Raw genomic sequence first — 27,352 nt, 5'->3', positions numbered from 1 at the left:
TAGTTGTTTGAAAATAATTACATTTTTTGTTAAATTGATAAAAAGAGCTTTTCTATAATATATTTTCATTGGTTTAGCCAACAAATGATTATTCAGAAAGATAAAATAAAAATTATGAATAGAAACAATAATTTTAAATTCCAAAGATTTTAATTTTATTCAAGTTTATTGATTCTAATTTTTTTTTTCATTTTTATGAATCAGAAATTTATTGGAATTTTCTCCCTGTTAACGAACAATCCAATTTATCTCTCCTTTGCCTTTCTTTGCAGAGCATAGATTGAATTTTTCCAGCAATAAAACCTTTTAAGATTTTCAAATTTTTAGGACACTTATTTTTAGGACACGAAATTTAGGACAAATGGAATGAAAAATTTAGGACAATTTATTTTAGGACCTTTGATTTTAGGATAAATGACGAATTCAGTTTTAGGTCAAATGATTTTAGGACAAATAACGGCGACTCTTTAGTGGCAATGACGGTGCGACTCACACAAATAGCTTTTACAAGGAATTTACAATATATGTATGTCAATAGCGTGGAATCTATTGCCAAATTTTTATCTACGTACAGTTGTTATCTTTATTACCTACTGTATAATGAAATAGGCGCTGTTACACTTTGATCTTTTGCATTTAAGATACGAATGATAAGATTTAACTCTCCTTAAAAGCGAGGGATCAGACTTTGCCTGTCACATTCATTACTGATTTTGATTCGAAAAATTTAACAGAGTGACCATGGACCAAAGCTGATACATAGCAAAGGAACTTGATACCTGAAGTTCTAAAAAGGTTTGGCGTGTGGTGAGTTCAATGAAGATTTTGATCTAGCCCTGAAAAGTTTTTCTGTAAATAATGCACTTCTTACCAAATAATTTAGAAACGGATTCAAGAGACGAAAATTAATGAGGGCGATCCAAAAGGCTAACTTGGCCCAGGCTGAATTAACCTGATCCGGGTTAATTTCACCCGCCATTCAATTTTGCTGATGGGCTAAGTTAGCCTTAACCAGGTTAGGCTTTTGGCGGATCGCTCTCAATATTATTATGATAATTAAAGCTATTTTTAAAAATATTTTTATGTTGTCTCCGTTTATTTTTACTTTTACCAAACATTTTTCCAAGGTAAATAATTGCGAATTTTATACCAAATGCAATTTCATTTTCATCAATAATTACTTTTGGATACAGGAATAATAGGAACGAATTTTCCTGAAGTTCTGTACATACATATACAGTATAAACAAACTTCTTTAATTTGATTTAAAAATTTCATATGTAAGCTTAATATGTTAAGCAGAGGTGTAGATTATGCATGGCTGGGCTGGCTGGAAATTCCAGGGGCCCTGGGTCCCAAAGGGGCCCTTTGGCCCAAGTATGAATGATATTTCAGTGTGTGACAAAAAAAATTGAAATATTCTCGCTCCTCTCGCAATCATTTTCATAATGGCAATAAAAAAAAACATTCAAACTTGGACTGATCGAGGGTCCTATTGGGGCCCGGGGCACACTATTTAAAAATCCCAACAGACCATTCTGATCATTTCTGGGCTACTTCCTGTGAACGATTTTTTTACCCCCTCACACATGAATTGATGATTGCTATAAATTTGCTTGAAAAAAAATATTTAAATTTCGCTCTCGCTTCGCTCACAAAATTGTATTAAGTTCATACGTTTTTAAAGTGGTCTTCAAAAACAGAAAAAAGCTATTAAAATGAATAAATAAAAATATTGGTGGGGGAGCCCAAAATTATTAATTTCCAGGGACCCTAAAACGTGAATCTACGCCGCCTCTGTAAGAGCATTTCCGAGTGAGATTGAGGGGGCATTGGACAAAAAATTACCTTATTTTAACATATCGTCGGCTACGCGGCCAAATGGCCGATCTGGTAATTACCCCTGTGGGGAAAATGGCTAGTAGCCACTTTCCCCGTTGGGGAAAATGGCAGATGAGCATTTCCGGACAAATTTTTTTTATTGTTCCAATGCATTCAGTGTAAAAATCTGCATCAGAAATAACCATAAAAGTATCAACTTTCTCGGTAGATGTCTCATTATCGCGAGTTCAGGGAGCAAAAGTAAGGCAGTGCCACGCCCCCTTACAGGCAAGCAGGCAGCATTCCCGCTTGCTGAATAATGCCAAAATTGTTTTAAATGCAATAAATGTTAAAAATAATGAAAATATCGAAAATGTAAAAAATAAAAAAATAAAATTTTAATAAATTTAATAAAATACCTAACATTAAGTAAGAAGTAAAATATCAGAATAAGCTGTAGTTTCGTCAATATTGTATTCCAAAGTGACAGCTTTTTCATGCATTTTGCGTGATAATGCAAATAATTCTTTAAAATAGATATAATTTTAAAATTAAATAAATAGTAAAATATAGATTTTTTTATTAAAATATTTGACATGCAACCAGAAGCTTTATGTTGCATCCGAGCTAGATTTTACTTTACTAATTATTGCAATTTATAGTAAATATCAGTAAAACTATTCATGAGATTATAACTAGAAGTGACGCCGGGTCATGTGAAATAAAAAAAATAATGCTTTTAATGCCAAAATTGTTTACTATTGTGCAAATAAAAGAATAAAATTTAAATTAATTTAAATAAAATAAAATAATAAAAATTTAATAAAAAAAGATGAATTAAAATAAAATTATATTATAAAATATTATTTTTAAGTTAAATTGAACAAAGAAAAGGAGGAAATAATCGCATAAGTGGTTTAATTTCGATTGTATTGCACGTTTTACTCTTTCAGTATGGAGTTACGTCCCTTTAAATTTCTTACAACAGTTGTATATTAAGGCTTAAAAGAAAATTAAGTCTACCAAATTATCTGCAATAACATGCTGAACTTTGGTTCAAATTTTGAAATCTGAACATTGAAAATTGGAGCAGATAATCAGTTTTTTGCTTCTCCTGTAAAATTTGAAAAAAGGCCCATCTGCCATTTTCCCCAACGGGGAAAGTGGCTACTAGCCATTTTCCCCACAGGGGTAATTACCAGATCGGCCATTTGGCCGCGTAGCCGACGATATGTCAAAGTAGGTGTCTGTCTAGAGGTGTCTTGCCTCGCTAATTTTGAAACCTAGAAAAAGGGGCGCTGCCCAAAATTTTGGGGGTTTAAAAATGACCCGAGATTTTTTCGATTTTCCATTACTTTGGAACGGTTTGGGTTAGAACAATAATTTAAACTGTTCCTGGCCTAACTTTTTACGCTTAACATCTTTGCTATTTACATAAAAGTAGTAGGCTTGAGGGAAATGTCACTTTTCGGAGGTTTTTTGGTAAAAGTCAAATTTTGGCGATGATAGCCCCCTCCGATTTTTTTTGGTGGTATTGGAAAAAATTTAGTCCGTGAAATTTTACGTCGGCCCTGTAATTTTCAGAATGGCCATTTTTCCGTTTTCGAGAAAATACAGGTTAAATAATGAAAAACCCCTAAAATTTTGGGCAACGCCCCTTTTTTTGAGGTCTCGAAATTGGTGAGGGAGGAGGCCCCTCTAGACACCCAATTTGATTTATGTTAAAATAAGATAAGGTAATTTTTTGTCCAATGCCCCCTCAATATCACTTGGAAATGCTCCGTAAGATGATTATTAATATTGAGGGCGATCCAAAAGCCTAACCTGAATCAGGCTAACCTAACCTAGCCTAGGCTAACTTAAACTTAGTCCATCACCAAAATTGAATGGCGGGTTAAATTAACCCGGGCCAGGTTAATTTAGCCTGGGCCAAGTTAGCCTTTTGGATCGCCCATCATTGTCTTTATTATAAACACATGCGTACGTACGTAAAACGTTATTTATTGTTGGTTGAAATCTAAAATATACCCAAATTTTAGTTTCAATTTTGTTTGAAGAATTTGACACTCAAGGAGATAAACACATGGGAATGAAGAAGTCTGGCTATTCCTCATTGTAAAAATTGTTTTTATTCAAAAACAAAACCGCTCTTCCCAGTTACGGTCACGGTCTGCGACCCTAATATTTCATGAGCAAGATAAGTACAAAAAATCAGCAAAATTGAAAAAAAAAACACACACACACACACCACATTTTAACATTAAAATTAAAATCTTAAAACTAAAATTCAAGTACCAACCTTTATTTATTTCTTTTAGGGTCGTGCGTCGGACCAAGACAGTCTTTTCGGCCTGCGCCCTTTATTAGTGTTTTAGAAGGCACCACCTATTTTATTATAATTATTATTTTGTTTGGGTTCAACTATTATATTTCATGAGCAAACACGCTGCTCGCTGATTAATACAAGAATGAGCTAGATTAAGAAGCTAGATTTATTGGAGGAGGTGATCTTTATTGGGTGATTAGCGCCCCTGCAAGAACTGACTCGTGAAAAAGACGAGTAAAACTTGTGTTTTGAAAACAAGATAACTAGTTTTCTGACAACCAGTTTAACACGGGTTTCATGACTGGTTAAAAAGTGGTATTTTTTTACAAGTTACCAGATATTTACCTCTTTTTAACAAGTTTGCTTTTCAATAAAAAAGAAGCCAAAAAATGTTTTAAAAAACGCAAAAGAAAAATAATTTTTAATTTTTCGCGGTGTTAGTATCTTCATCATGATCTATCATATGATGACGTGGCCATTGCATATCCAGTGAAAAGTCTGTCTGTTAGTGGATTCGATCCTGGAACCTTCTGCATCTGAAACAAAGCTTTTACCATTAGACCATGGGATGTAACATCCAAGATATTGAAATTGTTGCGTATATATATTACCAAACTTTTTTTCGTTCACAAAATGATTTGAGATGCATAATTATACATAAGAACGTTTAGTCGTTTAAGGATTTATTGAGAGTTGTAATAAAAATTATATATAATTGAGAATATTTTTACCAAAAAAATTATCAGCCACTTTTCCCAACACAATAATAATATTGCAAATTATAAAAAAAAATCCGTATCCTAAAAATTTATTAAAAAAATATTAGTCTAATAAATTTTAGAAAAAAAAATTATTAATTCAGCTTTTTTTTAATAAAATGAATAATATTAAAAAAAAAAGAGAAAATAAAATATACATTTAATTTTATAATTCATTAAAAAAAGTAATAAGTTATTAAAAAATGGAAAGAAATATATCAATTGATAAAAAATAATTATCATTACAAATTAATTAAACAGATTATTAAAATTTTGGGGCTCATAATTCTTTCTAAATTCACATACCCCGCCCTAAATTAATAATATCAACAAGAGATTTAATCCACTTAATCAACTTCTATTTAAGGAAAAGTTCTCTAATTTGAAAAAAAAAATTTATCTCGCGGTGCGTGCGCTCGTGAAACGCTCCACTCTTTGCTCTTTAATTAAATTTCCAAAGACATTGGCATTATTATACAATTTACTAATTATTTTTAAGTAATTATTATTTTTATTTTAATTTGTAGTAGAATTTCACGATCACATGGGTGAATTGAATTTAAAGTCGGAAGCCACAATTCATAACGCTGTGAAACTATTTTTACTAAAATTAATAAAAATAATATTTAACGAGAGTTATCAGCAAATCATAAATTTTTTTTCTCAAAAATTATTTTTTAATTACATTTTTTACATCAAAAAATTTATTCCAAATTTGACAACTTCTGTGAAAAATATTTATACAAATTTAATTGTTATTTTTAATTATTTTGGTTAGAATAGTGTGTTTTGAGCGTTTCCGTGAAAAATAAAGCGAAAAATTACTATGATAGATGTCTCGATGTCTCTCGAACGACCTTCAACGAGAAGGGTACGCTCAAAACACACGACACATTATTTCTCTATTCTGACACTTTTCCTACTTTAATTGTTATAAAATAAATTTTTAGAAATATTTCCAAAACTATATTGTCAAAATTAAAGAGAATAATAATGTGCTTATAAAAAGTGAAAGAAATTTAACTATAAAGAATTTTTGAGAAAAATATGCTTATTTGATGAAAACACTTATTTAAAAAATTAATTTAACCACTTATTTTCTGTAAAAATATTGCCAACAATAATCGTCTAAATAAAAAATTAAAATATTTGATAAAGAAATTTACTTAAAAGAATTTTGAGTAAAGATGAGCATTTGATGAAAACGCTTACTTATAAATTTATTTTATGCCTAATTTTTAGTAAAAATATTCCCTAAAATAATCGTCCAATTGTTCGAAAAATAAATCACGCCATGCTATTTTTTTCAGTATCGTTTCCTTTCTTATGGATTAAAATTACATTTTGATATTTTTATGTTCAGCCAATAATACATAGACACTTTTGTTATCTTCTCCTCGCAGGAGTTTTGGTTCTACTAGCAGCCCAATGGCCACCGGAAGCCGTGAATAACCATGACGTCGCAATTGGTAGAGGTGGCCTGTGGAATCGCACTGTCAGAGAGCAGAAAAAAGAAGCAGACGCTTCTATTCCGCGGAGATACTGAGTGTGACGTCACCCGGAATTTGCTGACTGCTTTAAAAAATATATGCGGAAAATATGGTACGGAATTTAAATCAAGCAAAAATTAAAAACATGCAATTTAAATAGTTCTATAATTTAAGTGACAAAATATTATGAACAAGAACAAAGTTTTTTGCTTGTTTTCTGTTGCAACATCTTATAAACATATACACTGTCTTTTTAAATTAAAGAAGTTATAATGTCACGATCAGGAGTAATAAAATCAGCTCGCTTCAAAAGTTAATTCCAGTCTGAATTTTTCTTCATTTATTGGGGCGCATTTTCTGCGGTTTCCCCTGCCACTACTCTTTCTACATAAAAAATTTCCTTTGAAAGGTTGAATGTTCTTATGTAATATTTTTTTTGCCTTCTACAAGTCCATCTCTTTAAATTTTGATTATAATATTTTATTCATTTTATGTATAAGCTTTGATTATTAAACAATTGCAAAGAAAAGCAACTACAATGGTAAATGTTCTACTACTAATATAAAAACATTTAAGACAAATACCCATCGACCAGAAAATCAAGCGCAAAGTGAAAATCAAACATAGGCGACATAAGCCTATAATCCATATGCCTCGAAGGCTCAAAATTGCATTACTTGTGCCAATTTGTAATCTTTTTAAGTATGTTTTAAGTCAGAAGCTTTAAATGATGCTTTAAGCAAAATCCTACTATTATGTTTCTCAAAGTTGATCAGCAGAGAGAAAATTTCTATAAATCAGATGACAAATGTGTATAAAATTGGTGATTTCTAATTTTCTAGAGGTCGATGTTTGTTTTTAATCCATATGATCGACTTATTGGGCAGAAAATCTCGTATTTTATTTCTCTGATATTATATTTTTCACTTTGAATTCAATTCGTTTAATTTCTCATGACTAGAGATAATGACAGAGAAGAGAAACCCGCTGGTTGAAAGAGAACCGCCGGATGGCGCCACCGTCAAAATGCGTTGAATGAAATTTTCGTCCTATCTCGCCATATGTAAAATCGTGATTTTTAAAACGCTATAATTTTTCGGTAGTTTGCTCGATTAAAAAAACCGGTTCCAGCCAATTCTCCAATTCATTTACTATAAGATGCAATGGTCGAATGGTCCAATACCGTCGTTGGTACATACTAAATAAACAGTCCTGAAATTCATATTGTTGGTTATTAATATTTTTGCCATCATTACAGACCTGTTCATGTCGTCAGCATTTTTTCGCTGTTTGTTTTATGCTTGTCTATGTTAGCTTAGACATAGCCTAGCTTGTACTGCTTTCCTTTTACGGCTCAGGTAAAGTAAACTCCTTTTTGAACTTTATATATTTGTTTATTATTATTTTTCTTTCATTAAACTCTCAACTTAAATTCTCAACGTAATTATTTATACTTATTCAAGTAAAGTTGCATCAAATTATTTTTGAAGGCATTTATATTTTCATTCATACAATCATACACCTGTTTGCCTGCTCATTCCATAAATGATAGCTCTGCATTTTAAATGACAAATCACAACTCACAATTGTCAAAAAATGGCAGCAGAAAAAGATTTGTGATCTGGCAGCTCCCGAATGACATAACTTACTAAAAGTTTGGATTTATAAAACAATGTTCACACAACGTTGCGCACAGGTATTTTTTTTTTTTAATTTCTTTGTGTATCATGTGTATGAAACACGATTTACTAAAATTTTCCAACAACAATAACTTTGGCTAAAATGCAAAAAAATAAATTTATAAAATTATATTAAGTTAATCTTTTTTCAAACAATCCAACTTCTTGGTGACAAAGCAATATTTAAAGCAGTAAAAGATTATATAAAAATCTCACGGCAATTTTTTAATAAAGTGTAATTAAGTTAAATAAATTTCTTATCGATTGGTCAAAAGTTTTTGCAAGCAGCAAAAAATTTTCACGCACAAAATGCACAATTTTCAAAGGTACCTTTTACCCAGAAAGGGTAGCGGATTGGGAAAACCTTTTAGGCAATCTAATAAAATGTGTCTTGAAGCATCTCACGCTGAAAGGACCGAAGTAACTGAACCAACCCGATGATATCAATGGGACGTTTTAGCCATCCCAATGATATCTTTTGGATGTCCCGAGGTGTCCCGTTTCATGGTGGCTGCCATAAATGGTGAAAAATTCAGACTGGCATACATTTTTTTCTAGGTTGAAAAAGTATATATTAAGAAAGAATCCAACTGAATGTTTCTAGATTCGAAACTAGACGCGAAACTCGAAATCCTCCACATATTTCATCAAAAAGCAGATAATTCTGAAGGTTCAGACGTACCATACTATTTCAAAATTATAAGAAATTGCGATGGGGATGAATTTGAATTCCAATTTAAGGTACATCAGATTTAAAATATCTCAGTAATGCTGAATAATTGTTCACAAATGCAGAATTCGAGTATTTTTGAATATTCTCATGAGCTACTACTACCAGCTGCACTTATGTATGGTGCTTCCGTAGAATTGTCAAGCAAAATGAGAATTTCAGAAGTCAACAGTTTAAAAATTCCTATCCAGATGGTAAATTTGCAGAAGATAATAATCGATAGTATAATATATTAATTCCCTAATTTTAGAAACACCCGAGTTCATTTTACAAACAATTCATTTCTGAGGTGCGCAAAGCGTTTTTGGAGCTCAACCTTGGGAATCATATGAACTTTATTTGGACCGTCACTGCAGCAATTTTGCACATAAGATCTGGAAACTGGACAATAGCAGAAGAGCTACTAGGCGTTGGGAAGAATTCTTTAGAGGAGAGCTTGGACAGGATATATTCTGATAAGACAACTTTTTGCAATGCGTTGTTTCACACTACAGCGGAAATGATAATTGGCGATGCACTTGGGTAAATGTTTGGTGATGAATTTATTTTGAATGCTTAAAGCAAGCTATTTAGACGTCAATCCAGAAAATGGGAGGAAACTGGCGAGGAAGCTGTCTCTTTGATTGGGGTGGTCCAAAAATACTCAAGGGGAACGGATTGGATGGATTTCTGTAGCAACTATCAAAGCGACTTACTGCAGTTGATGCAAAACATGGAGGAATTATCAGTGCCTATTCCTACGAACACCAGCGGAGGGACTAAAAATGATACGTCGGTTATCAATGATTTCACCCGAGGAACTAAAGAATTGAAGTTCCTGGTAACAAAAAAAGGTTTGTTCATTATTAGTGGAATCACATATGTGGATCGGAACTTAATTGAAGTTCCAGGACTAATAATTTTGAAATAAAATCTTGCAACATTCTTCTAAATAACGAAAATCTTTAAGGGAAATGTATGTTTCAGGAATTTTAAATTATTTTTAAGCACACAAGTTTTAGTTTCAAAATATAGCTTCCCTTAGTTCCCTCTTTATAGAGGGCCAGATAAGCACAAATTCAAGCGAATTCCCTTTTTGTGGCCCACGATACGATGCGGTGTGTAATTTTTATATTTATAAACACGTATTAATTTTGTGCAAAAAAATTACAAAAAAAAAATACCACAAAGAAAAATCTTAATTGGTAAACCGACCTACGATTCTTGTCAATTCAGGACTACTTACTATTATTATGTATGTTCTAGCAACTTTTATCTCTTCCAAATCAACCTTTACCTTCTTCCATTTTAACTTTCCAAAAAGGCAACTTGTCATTTGGATTATCTGGATAATCTGGAAAAACATGAACTGAAGTTAAAATTTATTTCAGCCTAACAAGGTGTGTTAATGTTATTGAGCCGACAGATCCCGAAGAAGATAAAAATTGATATACAACTTTTATGTCTTCTAATTGGTACCCCAGAGTGGCCATTCATTTTTAACCAGTTTTCCTTGTTCAATTTTTGCCTTTAAGCTTTAAGCTCTATGTAATTTGAATTGCCTTAGTGTAATATTGTAAGCAAGCAAAATATGTACACAGTGGACGCCTATTTTGAATCGATATTTAAATGGAACCTCTCGCAAAATTGGGCAGCTTCTGATAGCTATTTCAGAACAAACCAAGGGTGGCGCAAGTTGCATGCCAACTTTCATCAATACATCGGGGTGTGATATCTCAATAACATATCATAATATCATTTTAGGAAAATTCTTATTACATCGGGCAAAAACTGGTGAGGTCGACATTTAAGCGCGAATTTGTTAGATTTGCAATTAAAGACTTTTTAATTATGCGACCAAAGGTTAGCACATTATGCAGCCAATTATAATATTTAGTGGCGCCTTACGTTAAAAATGATAAAATGTTTATAATTTCCAGATTATGAAAAGCTGAAGATATATCATCTACACGATATTATTGAATATCAAGGAAACTTTAGTTCTTCCTATGACAAATTTGTTGCAGCCCGAAAATGCGTTGAAAAGTTTTTGATTAAATCAAGATGGTATGTATCTTATAAACATATTATTGATTTATATGTGTATCTATTTTTGACCCAACGCGCTGAGGCCGCTGAGTTGACTGAATGCGTTTGGTCTAAGCGCGCCTTGGTCTGAATGCATTCGGTCCAAAAACGCTTGGTCCGAACGCATTCGGTCTAGACCAGACACGATTTACATCCTTACAGCTCGTTCGGTCCAATAGTTTAGGCCAAACGCATAATTATTTTAAGCGCTTCCAACTTTATTTTGCTTTTATATCAGCCAAAGATATTTTAAGAAACACGGATAATTAATATACAGGGTGAAAATTTTTAAATATTAGCATAAAATGAAATAAAAATTGATATTTAAACTTTATTGAGAATTGAAAGTACCTTTAATTTTTTTATAATATAAGTTATAATTTAAATATTTAAATAGCTTCTTGAAATGATAAAAACAAAGATATGTTTGTATCATTGGGCATTCAAAACAATTATTCAAAAATTACTTTCCAGCTCGGTGTAGAAATATTTAATCTTAAAATAGTATTTGATTTAACTTCAACGAATTAATTCAATAATTTTCGTAAAATTTTATTTGTCCAAATATATTAAATGGAGTTTTATAAGAAAAAAATGTGGTAATGATGCATGCGCAAAAAAATGCATAATTTTAATTATTCTAAATTTGTTTGCGATTCGCTATTCTAATTTTTAATTTTTCTCACAAAATCATTTGAAATCTTTTTAATTGTGTCTTATTTGAATAAGCAATGCACGAGAGTTGGTAGATCTGAAAAAAAAATATGTGTTTGGCCTAAGCTCTTGGACAAAACGCACTGAAAAGTGTCTACTCGCTTCTAGACTGAATGCGTTCGCACCAAGCATATTATGTGTGCGTGCGTGCGTGTGTCGAGAAAATCCTTTAAATATTATTATTGTAGGAATCAACTGCTTGACATCAACGCTGACGAGCTTATATTAAGAGCTTTCAACCACGATATTTGGGAAAACTATGTTATTGAAATGGTATGGTTCTAATATATCACTAATTAATTGTTATAAACTTTTTTTGTGGTAGAATTTCACGATCGAGGGTTGATTCATGGTGATTTGAATTTAAAATCGGCTTTTCCTCTATGGGTTTTTGTGAGTTGTTTATTGTTTCAGAAAAAACAATATCCTGCTCTACATGTTTCGGCTGCGGGCTGCAGCCATAATTCATGAACTGCGAAAACATTTTAAAAAAAAAAATAGTACAAAAATAAATCTTTTTTCAAAAATTATTTTTCTTTCAAATTGACAATTTTCCGTGAAAAATTATTGAAAGGAACATTTGTTCACAAAACAATTTTTAACACAAAATTTGACATTTAATTCAAAAATATTTTTTAAAAAACATAAATTTTTCTTATAGTAATTTTTGTCAGAATATTTAAACGTGTGTTTTGAGCGTACCTTTCTCGGCGGTTGGTCGAGAGAAGACTAAATTATTTGCAGACAGCAGTAGCGACGAGTGAATACTACGCAATCCCAAAACATATCTTTAACCCGAAAAACCAACCGAAAAATAATTTAGTCTGCTCTCGACCACCTCAAAACACACGTTTAAATATTCTGACCAAAATTACTATAAGAAAAAATTATGTCTTTTATAAAATATTTTGAATTAAATGTCAAATTTTGTGTAAAAATTATTTTATGAAGAAATGTTAATTTAAATAATTTTTCACGGAAAATTGTCAATTTGAAAGAAAAATAATTTTTGAAAAAAGATTTAATTTATATTTGTGTTGTGTTGTTGTTTATTCTACTCAAGTCATACATGAAAAAAATTTATTTGGAAAAAATGAGCAGAAAGGGTATCACAACTAGCAGAGGTCTGCTAAAACGCCCGACATCAAAAAGAGATCGACCACCGCGTGAACCCACACTATTTAAAAATAAAAAGAACAATCACGACACTTTAAAATTGCTGCCACAAATGCTGCTTGCAAAGGGAGGGAAAATTGCTGGTTGGACAGTCTTTGTATTTGTACTAATATTTGTCAAAATGTTTTCGCAGCTCATGAATTATGGCTGCAGCCCGCAGCCGAAACATGTAGAGCAGTTTGTTTATTTGTTATATTGTTTTTTCTGAAACAATAAACAACTCACAAAAACCCATCGAGGAAAAGCCGATTTTAAATTAAAATCACCATGTTATAAACTTCTTGTTAATTTTTCAGGAGCAGAGATTGGAAGCCATCAAAACGTCAAATTTACGATCTCTTCACTGTAAAAAGGAAGAAAGTGTTCGAAACCTAAGAAACGTTTTCTGCTTATCACCAGAAAATTGCAATATTTGCAAATCCGACAAACACTTTGACTCTAAGGTTCAGATTCATAAAATTATGCTTCAAGACAACACCGAAGACTTAGACATTAAATCACCCGTGAAGATAAAAATAAAAGAATTGATTGAGAAGAATGCGTTAGACCTCATGAGCGTCCAAGCATTGATTGTGCAGAGCTTCAATATCGAGCTCAGTCAACTAGACGTAAGTTTTATCAGCAAAAAATACGTCAAATATTGCTTACAAATTTGGCTTGCCGATTCTCTTAAAATTTGTGAAAATATTGGAAGTCAAAACTTCCAAGAATACTTGGATGCACTTGACAATTTCAACAATCTAACAGGAGATGTTCCTTCAATTTTTTCATTTTCGAGATATTTTACGCTTGTGCAGAACATTGGTTCATTGATTCCTAGAACCAAAGAACGAGAATGCGTTAGTGAATTTAAAACTGAATGTAAGCGAAATCTTCTTAAGCTCAACGAGAAAGTAAAAAAAGAGCTTGAATTCATTCAGTCTTTTGTTGCCTACATTAGATCATTCAAAAATGTAAAAAAATTAGTGGAATCATTGAAATTGATGGAATTTTGCACTGGAAATATTTCATTCGACGAGTTTCGCGCCATGCTCATCGAATCTGACAGTCTGCAAGGGGAACTTGGCTGCCTAGCAGCTATGAGAATAAAAGGTCTATGCGAAGCAAGCCAGTTTTCTCAGATAGACAAGTTGAAGAACTTCATCGTGCAGTACATTAAGCCGGCTAAGTTGAGGACCATCCTCAACGATGGGCATTATTTCCTTGAAGGAAAGTGCATGGTTCTGGAATTAAGTTTTATTAAGTCGCTGCTGGTGGACCATTGTAAGGCGAATAATAAAATCAATGAAATCAGGCTCATTGTGGGCGATACACTCTATTTAGACGCTGACATTGAGTGCGACGTCTTCCATGGACAAAATTTTGTTATCTGGTGTCGGCGCCTCGTCGTATCTAACGAAAAAGTAAAAATTGACGTCTCGGGACTGGATAGCAATAAAATATATTCTTCGAACGCCGGAAACCTAAGCGATGGAACAGGTCGCAACGGTGCTGATGGTTACGCTGGACAGAGTGGAGGAAATATATTATTGATAGCAGATGAAGTCGTTAACGCATTCAATTTGAGATTGATCTCTAATGGGGGCAAAGGAGGAAGAGGACAAGACGGAGGAGATGGAAATGACGGCCAAAGTGGTGATGGAATGGATGATGTTTTTTTGAAGACAAAATTCAAAAGCCCCGTGAAGTTTTGGAAGATGGGTTGCTCAGAGGTCGAGAAATATATTAATAGAATTAAAGATTATACAGTTACTACACTCGAGGATTTTCCCAACATGGACTCTTCTTACTATCTGCGTAGGATGACTTCAAACGGCATGGAAATAACGTACAACCATGATAACTGGATTTACGGTTCAATGTCTGCAGTATTTTTGTGCAAAGGATCTTTTGGAAAGCCAGGGCTAGATGGAGGTGAAAACGGTCTAGGCGGTGAGGGCGGCTATGGTGGTGAAATCTTTGTTTTCCATGAAGATGTAGTGGTGAAGAGTAATAAAGGAGAAAATGGAGAATTGGGTGAAAGTGGCTTTATGGGGAAGCCCGGAAAAGCTGCATGGGACATTGGCTATTCAGATCATTGCAACTGGAGAGTACCAGTGTATAGTGGCATAGATATGGATAGCAAATTAACAATTAGGCATTACAGTGGGAGTGCTAGCGACAGAACATGGTGCAACCGACACAAAAGTTACATCAAGATCGAAAATTCTGACAAATTAATTACAAGCAGTACCTCAAAGCAGCAAAGACAAAAGCAATGCCAGCAACGAATCAATAGAGAGGCTCAAGCAAGTGCTGTCAACCAAAAAATGGTTTCTAAGATTGATATACAAAGTACATATCAAGCTTATATGGAATCTAGTAGGCAATGCTTAGATGGCGTGCAATTCAGTGCGCAAATTGAAAATTTGCAGCAGAACATCGAGACACTTCAAGAAGAACAAGATGAGACCACTCACGAAGATAAGCTGAATATTCAGGTTCAAAGGGATGCAACATTTGAAGAAGTGGTGAAAGTAAAAAAAATTGTCTTCGATCGTAGGATCGAAAAAAAAATTAACGTCAAGTTATTTGATCCTCAAGGAAATTTTAAAACAGAGCTACTTCCTCAAATACATCTCTTACATTTTGAACCAGAGGACATATGTGAGTTAATAAATTTTGTTTCAGACAAATCCTTCAAGGCTTCAAAAATCTTTTCTGAAGAGAAAAAGTTGCGTATAGAACATATTGCATTATCGAATTACCGCCAGATGATTTTGATAAATATCGCAGATAATATAAATTCAAAATTGGAGAAACAAAAATATCATTCATTGTTGCCCATCGAGAGATATTTTGAGAAAACTGTAAACAAATCTGAAATATCTGACGAAAATTTGAACCTGATCGATGACTACATAAATGATGATACGCAAATCAGCCGCAAACAAATTATTGAATATTGCAAAGAAATTCTTAAATCGAACGCTAGCTCAAAACTAGTTCAGCCAGCTATGGAAATATTCCTGAACAGCTGCGATACTTCAATCTTGGAGGGAAAGTACAAAGATTCATTTGAAAAACATATCAATGCGTTACAAATTTTTGAAGTGCAGAAGCATATGAAAGTTGACATGCAAATAGAAAATTTTAAAACGCAAATTGAAATGTATCCAGAACTGATGGAACTTTGGCAAAAGTATGAGGATGGAAACGAAGAAAGAAATATATTTGACGAAGAGCTGAAAAAATTTAGTCATGGTGCGCACTTTGATTTGACAGAGAGACAACAAGTAGAGGTCGCATACGAGAAAATTCACTCTGAAGTGGACGCACAGTTTAATTGGGAAAACTGTACAAACGATAATGATTTCATGGATTTGTTTTATTCATATATTCAGTCTCATGGCCTTGACTTTAACGGATATTTACAACTTCTAGCTGACATTTTTAGCGTCCGCCTTGCTGTGTATTCTTTAAATGAAGAGAGTAATATAGTATGGATGAATTCTTTCAACTTGCTTGAAACAAGAGAAATATCAATTTTACGAAATCATAGCGATAAATTCGAAATCATAACAATAAATTATGAATTTTTGGAGCTCGAAACACAACGGCATGCTCAAGGTACTTTATTTAACAAAGTACTTTGGGAGTTGAGCCAAAAATATAGCAAGACTGACATTGATTCATACTTCAATGAAATCACCTGTGGAGAACCGAAAATAAATCATAGCAGCATATCTTTGAACTGTCCCTGCGAAGAAAATGACATAATGTTCATTTTGAGCTGCGTAGAGTCAAAAGACCCGGCGATAAAACTTGAATCAGGTCTTCGCAGCATTAAAAGTCAAATAATCTGTCCTAATATTATCCTTCATTTGTTGGCCAGAAGATTTAGCTATGAATGTTGTTGCGTAAGTGACCAAGAAATTATGTTTCTCATCAACGAAGTTTTGCAGTCGTATCTGAAAAACACACAAGAAATACCTCTGATACAACGGATTGTCGCATCCGAACCACAGAAAAACTGGATGGCGGAACTGACGTTGCTCCATATACAAAACTATTACAAGATGAAATTTACGCTTTTTAATATTTTGAGAAAAAATTTGATTGCAATCCAAAAAAGGGAATTGCTACTCCTTTTTAACATCCAACTGAGAAACACACCAGAAGATGCAGCTGCTCCTGTGAAAACAATATTTAAAATTTTTCAATTGTTGAAGGAAGTTAAAATAATTCCACATCAATTGTATGTGAATGATATTGGAAATTGGTTATATGTTCTAGAAAGAGCCTACTGGCATGGTAGATTGTTCAATTTCTTCCAACATGATACCGAAGACAATTTGAACACAGCCACTTATTATGTACAGAAGCTAGAGAATTACAACGGGAAAAAATTATTGGATTCATTTCTGACGGTTCTTTCGGAAAAAGGCGAATTTGTTGACAGTGCAAAAATTCTTCAATATTTGTCATTGTTTGTGTCCGAGGTGTGGAGGCTTGACAATGAGAATGTAAAACAATGTGAGCAAGTACAATCTAAAGATGATTTGATTAACTGGGAAAGATCACTGTCAGGAAGTGTTGAATGTAGCGGTCACATTGACCGAGATATGTTGACGTTAATAAAAATAATTGAGAATAGCGCAAACAGCTCTAATGCTTTAAAAGATTTACTTACAAATTTACATGCACACATTATAAGCGATGGCTACAAAAGCAAATGCGAAAAAGTACAGAAAAGAGAGAGTACCCAGGACTTGAAAATTCCTAGTCAGATATCTGACGGAATAGCGTCAACTCTGGAAGTTTTGTCCCTCATTGACCAATGCATATTTTTGAAGAGAAACTTCCGGCTTAGAGACACACAAAAACTCTCTGTTATGATGCTTTTATGCAATGAGAGTAGCAATCTACTACAAGTATCGACAGGGGAAGGAAAATCTTTAATTGTGGTCGCAGTTTCCATAATTAAGGCATTCAGAGGCGAAATGGTTGACGTCATTACAAGTTCTTCGGTTTTGGCTAAAAGAGATGCGCTAGCAAATAAAGATATTTACGATTGCTTCGAAGTCTCTGTATATCACAATTGTGACGATCAAATTGAAAGAAGAATAAAGGCATACTCTAGCAATAAAGTAATATACGGGGATATTACCGGTTTCCAAAGGGATTTTCTTTTGGATAGATTTTATGGAAAAAACATCCTCGGGGACAGGAATTTTGCAAATATTGTCGTGGATGAAGTTGACAGTATGCTTCTGGACAAAGGAAACAACATGCTATATTTGACTCATGAGTTACCATGGCTGGACAAGCTGACATCCGTGTACATTTTCATTTGGAAGTGGCTAAATCAACCAGCTTCAAGCGTCGAATTGTTGAAATACATCTTTGATGAGACCGTGCTCAAAGAGAAGGTTCTACATGACCTTTTTGGCTTCATTAACAAGAGGGATATATTGGAATTAGACACGAATCTTAGAGATGGTGATTTATGTGAGATCTGGAAAATACTTACGGAGAATGAGTTTATCAACATGGATGGAACCATAAAAATTATGAGGTACGAGCTTTTAGATACCCTGTTCAGAGAAAAATATCCGCAATTAGTTGAGAGGCTTCAATTTGCTTTTTCAGAAATTGAAAAACGAGAAAAGAGCATTTATATTCCTAACTATTTGAAAAAATTTGTCGTGCAACACTTAGATTCTTGGATTGTAAGTGCACAAAACGCGTTTTTCATGAAAGAAAAAGAGAACTACATAGTAGACGTGAACAGAACCGAGAATAACTTTGACCTAAGCCCTAATATAATCATCATCGATAGAGACACTGGAACCGATGAAGTGAATTCTCAATATGATGAGGCTCTGCACCAATTTCTTCAACTTAAACATGGGTGTAAATTGTCAGCACAAAGTTTGAAAGCAGTTTTTGTATCAAATATTTCGTACTTCAAGAAGTACAATAAGCTTTATGGGCTCACTGGCACATTGGGATCGAAGAGGGAAAGAAATCTTCTGGAAGAAATTCACAAAGTTGATTTTGTTACAATGCCAACAACAAAACCTAAGAAATTCATAGAATATTCACCAATCACATGTAGTGACCGCGAGACATGGATTGAAGAAATAAAGAAAGAAGTGTCAAGGGTGGTTGAGAGTTCAGGTGAAAAACGATCTGTATTGATGATTTGTGAGTCAGTACAAAACGTTGAAATGCTTCGAAAATGTTTCCGAAACGAAAAATTAAAGCTGTTAACATACACCAGAGATTATGAGGACTTTGATTTTTCAAGTGGCAAAGCTCTACAAACTGGACACCTACTTATTTCAACTAACTTGGCAGGTCGAGGTACAGACATAAAAATTGCCAAAGATCTAGTGGAAAATGGAGGACTACACGTCATCTTGACTTTCCTACCCGGTAACAGCAGAATAGAGCAACAGGCATTCGGGAGATCCGCCAGATGTGGTGAACCAGGCTCAGCAAGAATAATTTTCTACAATGAAGACACTCATTGCAAAAATGTGATCCTTCTGAAGAGAGAGAGAGATGAGAAAGAACTTGAAAGAATCTCAGATATAAAAAAACATTATGAAATGTCAATATTGGTCCAAGAAAAATGTTTTCAACTCTTTCAAAACTTCTACTTGGGAATAAAAGACAATCTTGAATTTAAACTCTCGTGGCTTGATGGATTTTCGAAGATAATTTCCATCAAATCTTTAAACAAACCAACATTGATGGACATTGTGGATCAAAAATTGCGAGCACGGAATACAAAAGCGGTAAATGAAATTGTGCTGCAATCATTTCTAGATGAATGGGCTTATTGGCTTGACTCTAAAACAGAACAAATTGGTAAAATTAAAACCAAACGCGATTATGATGATATGTGCTTGCAAGCAAAGCAATTTATCGAAGAACTGAAAAGTCGAAAAACTCACATAGACATGGTTAAAAATAACCCATCTGCTTTGATCAAACTTGCAAAACAATTTGTTCGAATAAAAAAGATTCAAGAAGCCAAAACCATGCTTGACGAAGTAATTGAAAAGGAGCCGAATTTTTCTGAATTTGCGAAGTACTACAAAGCAGTTATAATTGGAGACAATAAAAAATGGAAAAACACGAACGAGTTCCTGCAATTGCTTTCAGAATCGAAGAATCTGTTTATTGCACACAGCAACATGAGCTATATGTATGCAGCAGCAGTGAACAACCTTAAGAAGAAAAATAATTCTAAGTTCGTTCAAGTTGATTCATTTAATGTTCAACAAAAATACGTCAGAGACATTTACGAAGTATATATAAACTCGATTGATGATGTGCTAGGCCATGCAATTGATGCGTCAATTTTTGTATCAGATGTTGTGAGTGACAAGTTGTGTGAAAAGCTCTACCAAAAATTGACTGCAGATAATATCATTTCAAAGCCATCTCTACAATTTTTGAAAGAAGAAAATGAAGCATTGAGGAAAATAGCAAAAGCGTATGCGATGAATTATGAAGAACTAAAATATGTTTTACTTGAACATGGATCCTTCTTAGATGAGAGGAGGTTGTCAAAAGAAGTTAATAAGTTGCAATTCCCTAGTCGAGAAAAATTCTGGAAAATGCTCAAATATCTGTCAATTTTGCAAGAAGAAGTGTCATTTTATGAAATAAATGCTGAAGAGCTAAAAAAGTATGATAAAATCGCGTTAAACATACTACTGAAAAAATACATTTCCTCTGACGTTTTCACAAAAGAAGATATGAACTCACTTTCTATGTTTTCACTTTCAAAAGAGGGATTGTATTTAACTGTGAAAGAATGCAAAGACATATTCACTTCTGCAGATATGGAGAGGTATGTTGCGTATAACATCCTGAAGAAAAATAAAAAAGCTATTCTTAATAGAGAGCTGCTCAAACATACAAGACTCCCTGAATATTCTAGCATAACTATTGACGATTTAACCGCCATAAATATTGCACCGTTCGAAGCTGAGAGAATATTAAAAGATATAGAAGACCAGGCATACATTCAATATCTGCATGGCAGCTATGTTTTAAAAGACCATGCAAAAGATATTTCAAGGTTAGATTTAAAAGAATTTCCAGTTTACAAGTATGCCTTGAGAAGCTTGCTATCTTTAAGATTTTGCTATCAAATAGCTGCAAACAAGTTAATCGCAGATCCAAGCATAAAAAATCTTGATTTTACACTGATAAGCAACGTCAACACTGCGCTTTTGGTATCTTTAGCCGAAGAAGAAATCATTTCGCAATCTAGAGTCACCTATAATGGAGATTTGCAACTTGATAATGGTGAGGTTGACGGCTTCTATAGATACTTGCCGGTAGAACTACATGATAAAAAGATGGCCAAGTACATTTTGCACCTATTACAACAATCAAGATCGGTCTTGGAAAGCCTTAAGGCTCCAGAGGCACGATTGCAAAATATCCTTGAAAATTTTCAGAAGCCCAATAACGAACTTCTATCTCTACTTAACAGTTTCATTCTGAATGGTCTGGACGAGGTCCTCACTTTTCGCGAGGAAAAATATACGAGGGAAATGATTAGCAACACCATATGTGTAATCGTTCTGGGAATGGTACAATTGATGTTTGGAGTGACTCTTAACTATTTTTCAATGGGATTCCTGGCATTGGTAGGGAATGGTTTCATAAAAGAAGGATTTAATGACCTTATGTTTGCTAAAAGTGCCCTTTACTCTGGCTATTTCAGCTGGGCTCACTATCGCAAACAAAAAATCGTTAACCTGACCTCTACCTGCATAACATTTGCAGCTTCCGGTCTTTTAACGAAAGGCGCTTCAGTTTTAAGAATTGGTTCAAAATATATATCCACTGCCAGTGTTGGTGAAAGTGCAGTCAAGTCATCAGGTTCGGCATTTTTTGAATCAATTAAATCTATTACATCAATTGCTTATTTAAAAGAATGTTCTCATAATGTTGCAAGAATGACAGTCAATAGTATGGCATATGAACTCTTTAATTCGATGGAAGATTCCCTATTGAATAACTTCGCAAGGCAATATTGCGAAAGCCTTGCAGAAAAATTGTTGCAAGACGTAAATCAATCCGTAGAAAAACATAACATAAGCCTATTGTTAGAAAAAGCTTATAGAGTATTGGGTGCATCAAGGGCTAAAAGAATACTGTCAGAATTGGAGCAAGATTTCTTTTCAGCAAAAAATGTTGAAAACTCATTTTACCAACATATTAAAAGTATCACCAATATCTTCGTTGAAAAAATAGATGAGTTCAAGAAGGAATCAAGAAAAGTTCAAGCAGGCTCAAAGTGGCTCAAAACGGTTATGAGAGGACTTTCATATATAAAAAAAACATGCAAAATCTTGGAGCTGCGTCATGTAACTGGGAAACTTTTGGATGATATGGAGCTACAGTTAAGAGAGAAAATAAACATGGTAGACCCGGAAAAATGCACATCTGTCATCGAAGAAGGTATTTCTTTTGAAAAATTTAAACACGATGTGACAGAAATGTGGCAGAGGAGTTTGAATAAACACGTAGGAGATTACCTACACTTTGCTGTCGTTTGTCCCATCTTGAAAAAAATTCGCGCATTAGCGGTAAATTTTGCTAAGCAAGCAGTAAAAACTTGCTCTAGTTGGCGCTCGGGGTCAAAAGAAAATGAAAGTTCGGTGGAAGATTTGGTTACTCATCGAAATAGGCACAATGAGAAATTTTTTGTAATCTCAGAAGAAATAAGCACCAGTTTACAAAAACATAATGACCAACTACAAATGGAGGCAATGGCGAAGTCTAGAGATCCTAAGGAAATTGCGGATATCTATAGAGCTGGTTCCCAATTCGAAATGACAGGTATATTGGCCGTCCAATACCTCATTGAAGAAAAACAATGCAAGCTAAATCTCATTGTACGTGACGATAAAAATTGCACATATTCTATTGAATCGAGTAAGGATGGAACTGCGGTAACGGTTGAATTGGATTTAATTACTTGCAAGCATTTTTGCAATTCGAGTGGCATAGAAATCAAAGGGGTCACAGGGTTAGGACAAAACGACTGCGTTTATACTGCTCTCTCCGCTTATTTTGATTTGGGATCACCAGAGGAATTTAGAGAGAATATCGCAAAGAAAATTGAAGGTGTACCATCACTACGCAATTTTGTGGAAAGTGGAGCACATGGCGAGTATTTGAGAAGAGGTTTTCACGGGGGATTCACTGGATCAGGTAGACAAGATAAAATAGTGAAGATAGAAGATGACAGCGGCAACGACGAGGACAAACAAATTGAAAAATTCGGGTCGTACCCATGCAAAGAAGATTTGAAAGGTTCGAAGAAAAGAAAAGGTAGACCATGCAAGGCATGCCATGCCCAAGAGCCAACTAAAACTGTGATGGTTCCAGGCAGAGACAAACCTGATTACATTCATGGGCGTTACAATTGCGAGTCTACACATTGCATTTATGAGGTAGAATGCAAAGTGTGTGGTAAACGCTACGAAGGAAAGTGTATAACCTCTTTTCGGAAGCGAGTGACCAATCACAGGCGCGACGTTAGGAAACAAAATAACAAAACATTGTCAGAGCACGCTAAAACCCATCAAATAAACAAATTCGATGATATCTACAGAACGCGAATAATAAAACAGCTGAAATCTGACCAACCAGTTTCTGGAATGCAAGATTTAGAACAAGAGTGCTTTGATAAATATGGTCCGGAATTGAACAAAATAAGGGCTAAGAAAGAACCAGAGCCCAAGAAAAATTCAAATCACAAAAAGAAAAATCAGGCAAAAAAAAAAAATAGGAATTGATATTATGTTTTATTAATGTAGTTAGATATTTGAATGCGTTGAAAAATGTTTTGTATTGATAAATTTTTTCTTATATTTAAAATGTTTTATCAATAGTATTTTCTTGATAATTTTGTATATTTTTTCCCAAGTAATAAATATTTTTTTGATTTGGTTTAGTAACGTTTTTATTTGTCATCAGACTAATATTAAATATACCGTTGATTATAAATGTTATAATATACACTCATGTGAAGTTGAGATAAAAAAAGAGGCGTATCATCTTGGAAGTATAAAATTTACCATAATCAGTCTTTGAGCGTGGGTAGATTTATGGGTTTCAAATAATTTAATTATGCAAATAAATCTCGAGAAGAGATATTCAAGCGATGTCACAAGCCAATATCTTAACGCGCGTTAATTTGCTGAGGAATTAAGAAACGTAAATTTACCTACCTCTATCATTGAGGCATCAAGAATTTAAATATTTTTAATATTTACTTTTAATTGTTAATATCTAATTGAAATCATGAGTCAATTTTCACATTTTCTATAATTAAAAGCAATTTCAAGGCGAAATATTGTTATAGAGCTCAAATATATTAATTTTAATCCAGGCAAAGTACATGAAGTGTGAATATTATGGGGGGCTAGTTTTCATATTTTTAATAGTTAGATTTTTTTATCGGTCGATTTAATTAGAAGAATTATTTTATATCTTAAGAATGATACTTCATTTTATATTATATAATTTTGGCATGCTAAATTGAGAGATTTAAAATTATAAATTGCGAGATAGTTTTATATACTGTATTATTCCGTTTCGCATCTAAAATAATATTCAGACGCGCGCTCTCGGCTCAAAGCAAGAAAGAAGAGAGAATATCGCCGCTGAAGCCCGTGCACCCGGGTGCCCTCTACCGGTTTACTTTGTGTCACAGATGTCACGTGACACATTTCTAGATTTTAGTTCACCCTTATTGGCTTTATTTTAAAGTTAGGAGGAGTTTTTCTCCTGGAATTTTGGTACAGAAAAATAAAGATCAGACCTCGTTAGATCAGACCTCGTTCACCGGCCGTCAAACGCAGAACTCCAACTACAATAAGCCGCATTCAATAAGTTGTAATTTACCTTATTTAATATAAAATTGTGTCAACCCCAGGCGTATTCATCCTGCCGCCGCACTCATTTCAGAGAAAAGGTTTGCATAAATTTTGCGCTAATTGTTTGCCCATAGTGTGTTCTCTAACATATTGTCTTGCATTTTTATTTACTACGTTATCTCTCTCTCTCTCTCTCTCTCCAAATCAAACTAATAAGTTCATCTCTCAAAAAGAAATTAATAGTATAAGGACAAGGCTCTTTTAGATACTCTGGCCTGGTCATAATTAAATGTTTATATAAGCTAGACAGGAATTAATTCTCGCAAAATTATCCATCTCTCAATCCATTTCATTTTGTATGTTTAATCTTTATTCATAATTATTTATAATCAAAAGATGAAAATTTACAGTGGAAACGATACATACATAATTAATTTAATTATTGTGCAATCATATGTATTGAACCATTTGAAATAATTTTCTGGCAAATTTAATAGTTATCAAACCAAACATATACTAATTCTTGATCATTTTCATTTGTATCAACCTAGCTTGCAATCAACAGAATAAAACCAACTAATTTCACTGTAAGAATAATATGTATATTGACAAACAAATCCTTTAGATATTAAGAAATTGAAATACAATAATATTAAACATAAAATTAATAAGACCGTTATAAAACTTAATTACATATTATATCACAAATAATAAATATCACAATTAAAACGGACCGATCGATCATTCTGAAAGTTCGTAATCTGACAATATGATTGAGACGTTTAAATTAAATATTTCTTAGCATTATTTTCAATCTCATTTTTCCGTGAGAGCGATGCTTCCTCAAAAGCGCGCTTTTTTGTAGCCGGAGCGCTTGACGACAAAAGCAGGAGAAGCCGCTTCCTTTCCTTACACATCTGGCAAAACGCACCCACGCTACGCGTCGCGTTTTGTGTGCATTGACTTACCGCCACTTCATAAATAAGCAAATCTCCTTGTCACGTCTCAATAGTATTGAAAGAGGATGGGCGAGCGCGTCTGAATCTGGGGCCGTGGTATATTATTTGACCACTTATAAATAAAAAATTAAGGAGATTCATTTACGAGTTAAATAATTAATTAATTAAATTAGCCAACCCCCAGTTTCACGTACGTATTCAGATAAGTTCAAAGTTTTTTTTATCAGTTCGTCATTTTAGCGCGGGTTCGCAGGTTGATTAATGGGTTTCAAATAATTAATTATGAAAATACATTTTACGGAGAGATATTCAAGCCACGTCACAAGCAAGTATCTTACGCGCGTTAATTTTCCGGGGAATCAATGAACGTAATTTTACCGCTATCACGGAGACATCAAGTATTTTGTTTTATTACCATACCCACATAGACATTAAGACATTGGATTTTTTCTCCATTTACCTTCATTATTGATTTAAAATTTTACCTCTGATATTTTCATACTGTGCTTGCAAAAAAAAAATATAAACAATGAATCAAAATTCTGTAATTTTATGTAATTTTCAGGCTTTTATGTCAATTTAATTTCCCTACCACTCCTTGTCAATTTCATTCCATTCCAGTCCAAAACCTATCTACTTGCAAGCAAATCTGCGATGTCACAATCCAATTTCTTGGATTGAGGAAATTATATTATGTAATGAATCCCCCTTGCTTAGTCTGCAACAGAGCTTTTTAGATCGCCATGGGTCTGTTTGCTTTCAGCTGCAGTGTTTGGCAAGTTACAACGCAAATGTACGCTGCACACTCCATTGTTGCACCTTTCAACGGCATTCGGCGAATAATGCACAGACGTATGCTTCACAAAAGGTGTGCATTTGTGCAAGGCACCAAACAACTTGCCACCGCCGCCTTTCTTCGAATCCGAGGACACGATCAATAAACGACACGGGCATGGCCAAGGGTCGGAGGCCGCTATTTATTATTTCTCATTCACACACTCTCCTATACAGGTCTGCTCTGCTCTCTCCGCTGCGGATTTTACTCCAAGCGAGTCTGAAGAGCAATAGTAGATAGTGATGAGATTGATGAGAAATGTGTAGGCGAAAATAGAATGGATTTGAGGGTTTAGGAAATTAATTATTTCTTCTGATATATTTTAAAACGGCAGTTCATCTAAAAAAAAATATGACGTAGGGTGTACACGTTTCAGTAAATTTTTGCCATTTTAAAAAGATTGGTATTAAAAATTAAGAATTGTATAAAAATAATATTTCAAATTATGCAATATGTCTGACAAAATCGAGTACGTAACCCTCAATCTGGTTTCGCAGCAGCAGCAGCAGCACAACCACACACATCTCAAGGCCCAGTTCCGGCAATCAGATCCCCTTTCACCAAAAATCCTCTCTATCTTCAATGGATCAGTGATTATCGCGAATACGCACCACAGTGGTATCTGTCAATAAAACTCTAAACTATATTGGAATATATGCAGCTTTGCACCACAAATAAAGAAAATCCCAAGATTATTGTTCATTTTAAATCAATAATTACTAATTTAATTTATTTATTCTCCATTAGGTATACAGTCATGAATACACAGTGAAAAACTATACATGAAAGGTACAGAAGAAGCTGAAATTGAGTCTATTATTCAGTGCATTGGTCAATAATTTTGAAAACTGATGAAAACAAATGCATAATAATTAATTTAGTGGGAATATGTCAAAA

The 27,352-nt window shown here is 33.7% G+C and overlaps 1 protein-coding gene across 2 annotated transcripts; it reads left to right on the top strand.

Moving 5' to 3' along the window:
• The first annotated feature begins 680 nt into the window (after window positions 1-680).
• LOC132202063 (uncharacterized) lies at window positions 681-27,119 on the top strand. 2 transcript variants are annotated; one of them, XM_059628752.1, is made up of 9 exons: window positions 681-807; window positions 6,309-6,507; window positions 8,679-8,815; window positions 8,870-8,998; window positions 9,055-9,326; window positions 9,378-9,637; window positions 10,724-10,850; window positions 11,774-11,858; window positions 13,058-23,736. In XM_059628752.1, exons 2-9 carry the CDS (start codon window positions 6,360-6,362, stop codon window positions 23,576-23,578), a joined length of 11,679 nt encoding a protein of 3,892 aa, XP_059484735.1. In that variant the 5' UTR covers window positions 681-807; window positions 6,309-6,359; the 3' UTR covers window positions 23,579-23,736. The 2 variants fall into 2 exon arrangements, with proteins under 2 accessions (XP_059484735.1, XP_059484736.1); XM_059628753.1 differs by lacking the exons at window positions 10,724-10,850; window positions 11,774-11,858; window positions 13,058-23,736 and adding an exon at window positions 26,953-27,119.
• The last annotated feature ends 233 nt before the right edge of the window (window positions 27,120-27,352 follow it).

Source organism: Neocloeon triangulifer, unplaced genomic scaffold, assembly GCF_031216515.1.
Source record: "Neocloeon triangulifer isolate White Clay Creek 2 clone unplaced genomic scaffold, ASM3121651v1 ptg000014l, whole genome shotgun sequence".
Taxonomy (NCBI): Eukaryota; Metazoa; Arthropoda; class Insecta; order Ephemeroptera; family Baetidae; genus Neocloeon; species Neocloeon triangulifer.
The sequence above is the reverse complement of the archived record's forward strand: the minus strand, read 5'-3'. Positions and strand labels throughout refer to the sequence as shown.

What these genes read in the sequence shown, in the direction of transcription:
- LOC132202063 (XM_059628752.1), top strand. Translation starts at nt 6,360, where the DNA reads ATGACGTCGCAATTGGTAGAGGTGGCCTGTGGAATCGCACTGTCAGAG. An exon ending in TAAAAATTCCTATCCAGATG is followed by an intron (nt 8,999 to 9,054) that starts GTAAATTTGCAG and finishes CCCTAATTTTAG; the next exon opens with AAACACCCGAGTTCATTTTA. An exon ending in GTTCCTGGTAACAAAAAAAG is followed by an intron (nt 9,638 to 10,723) that starts GTTTGTTCATTA and finishes TATAATTTCCAG; the next exon opens with ATTATGAAAAGCTGAAGATA.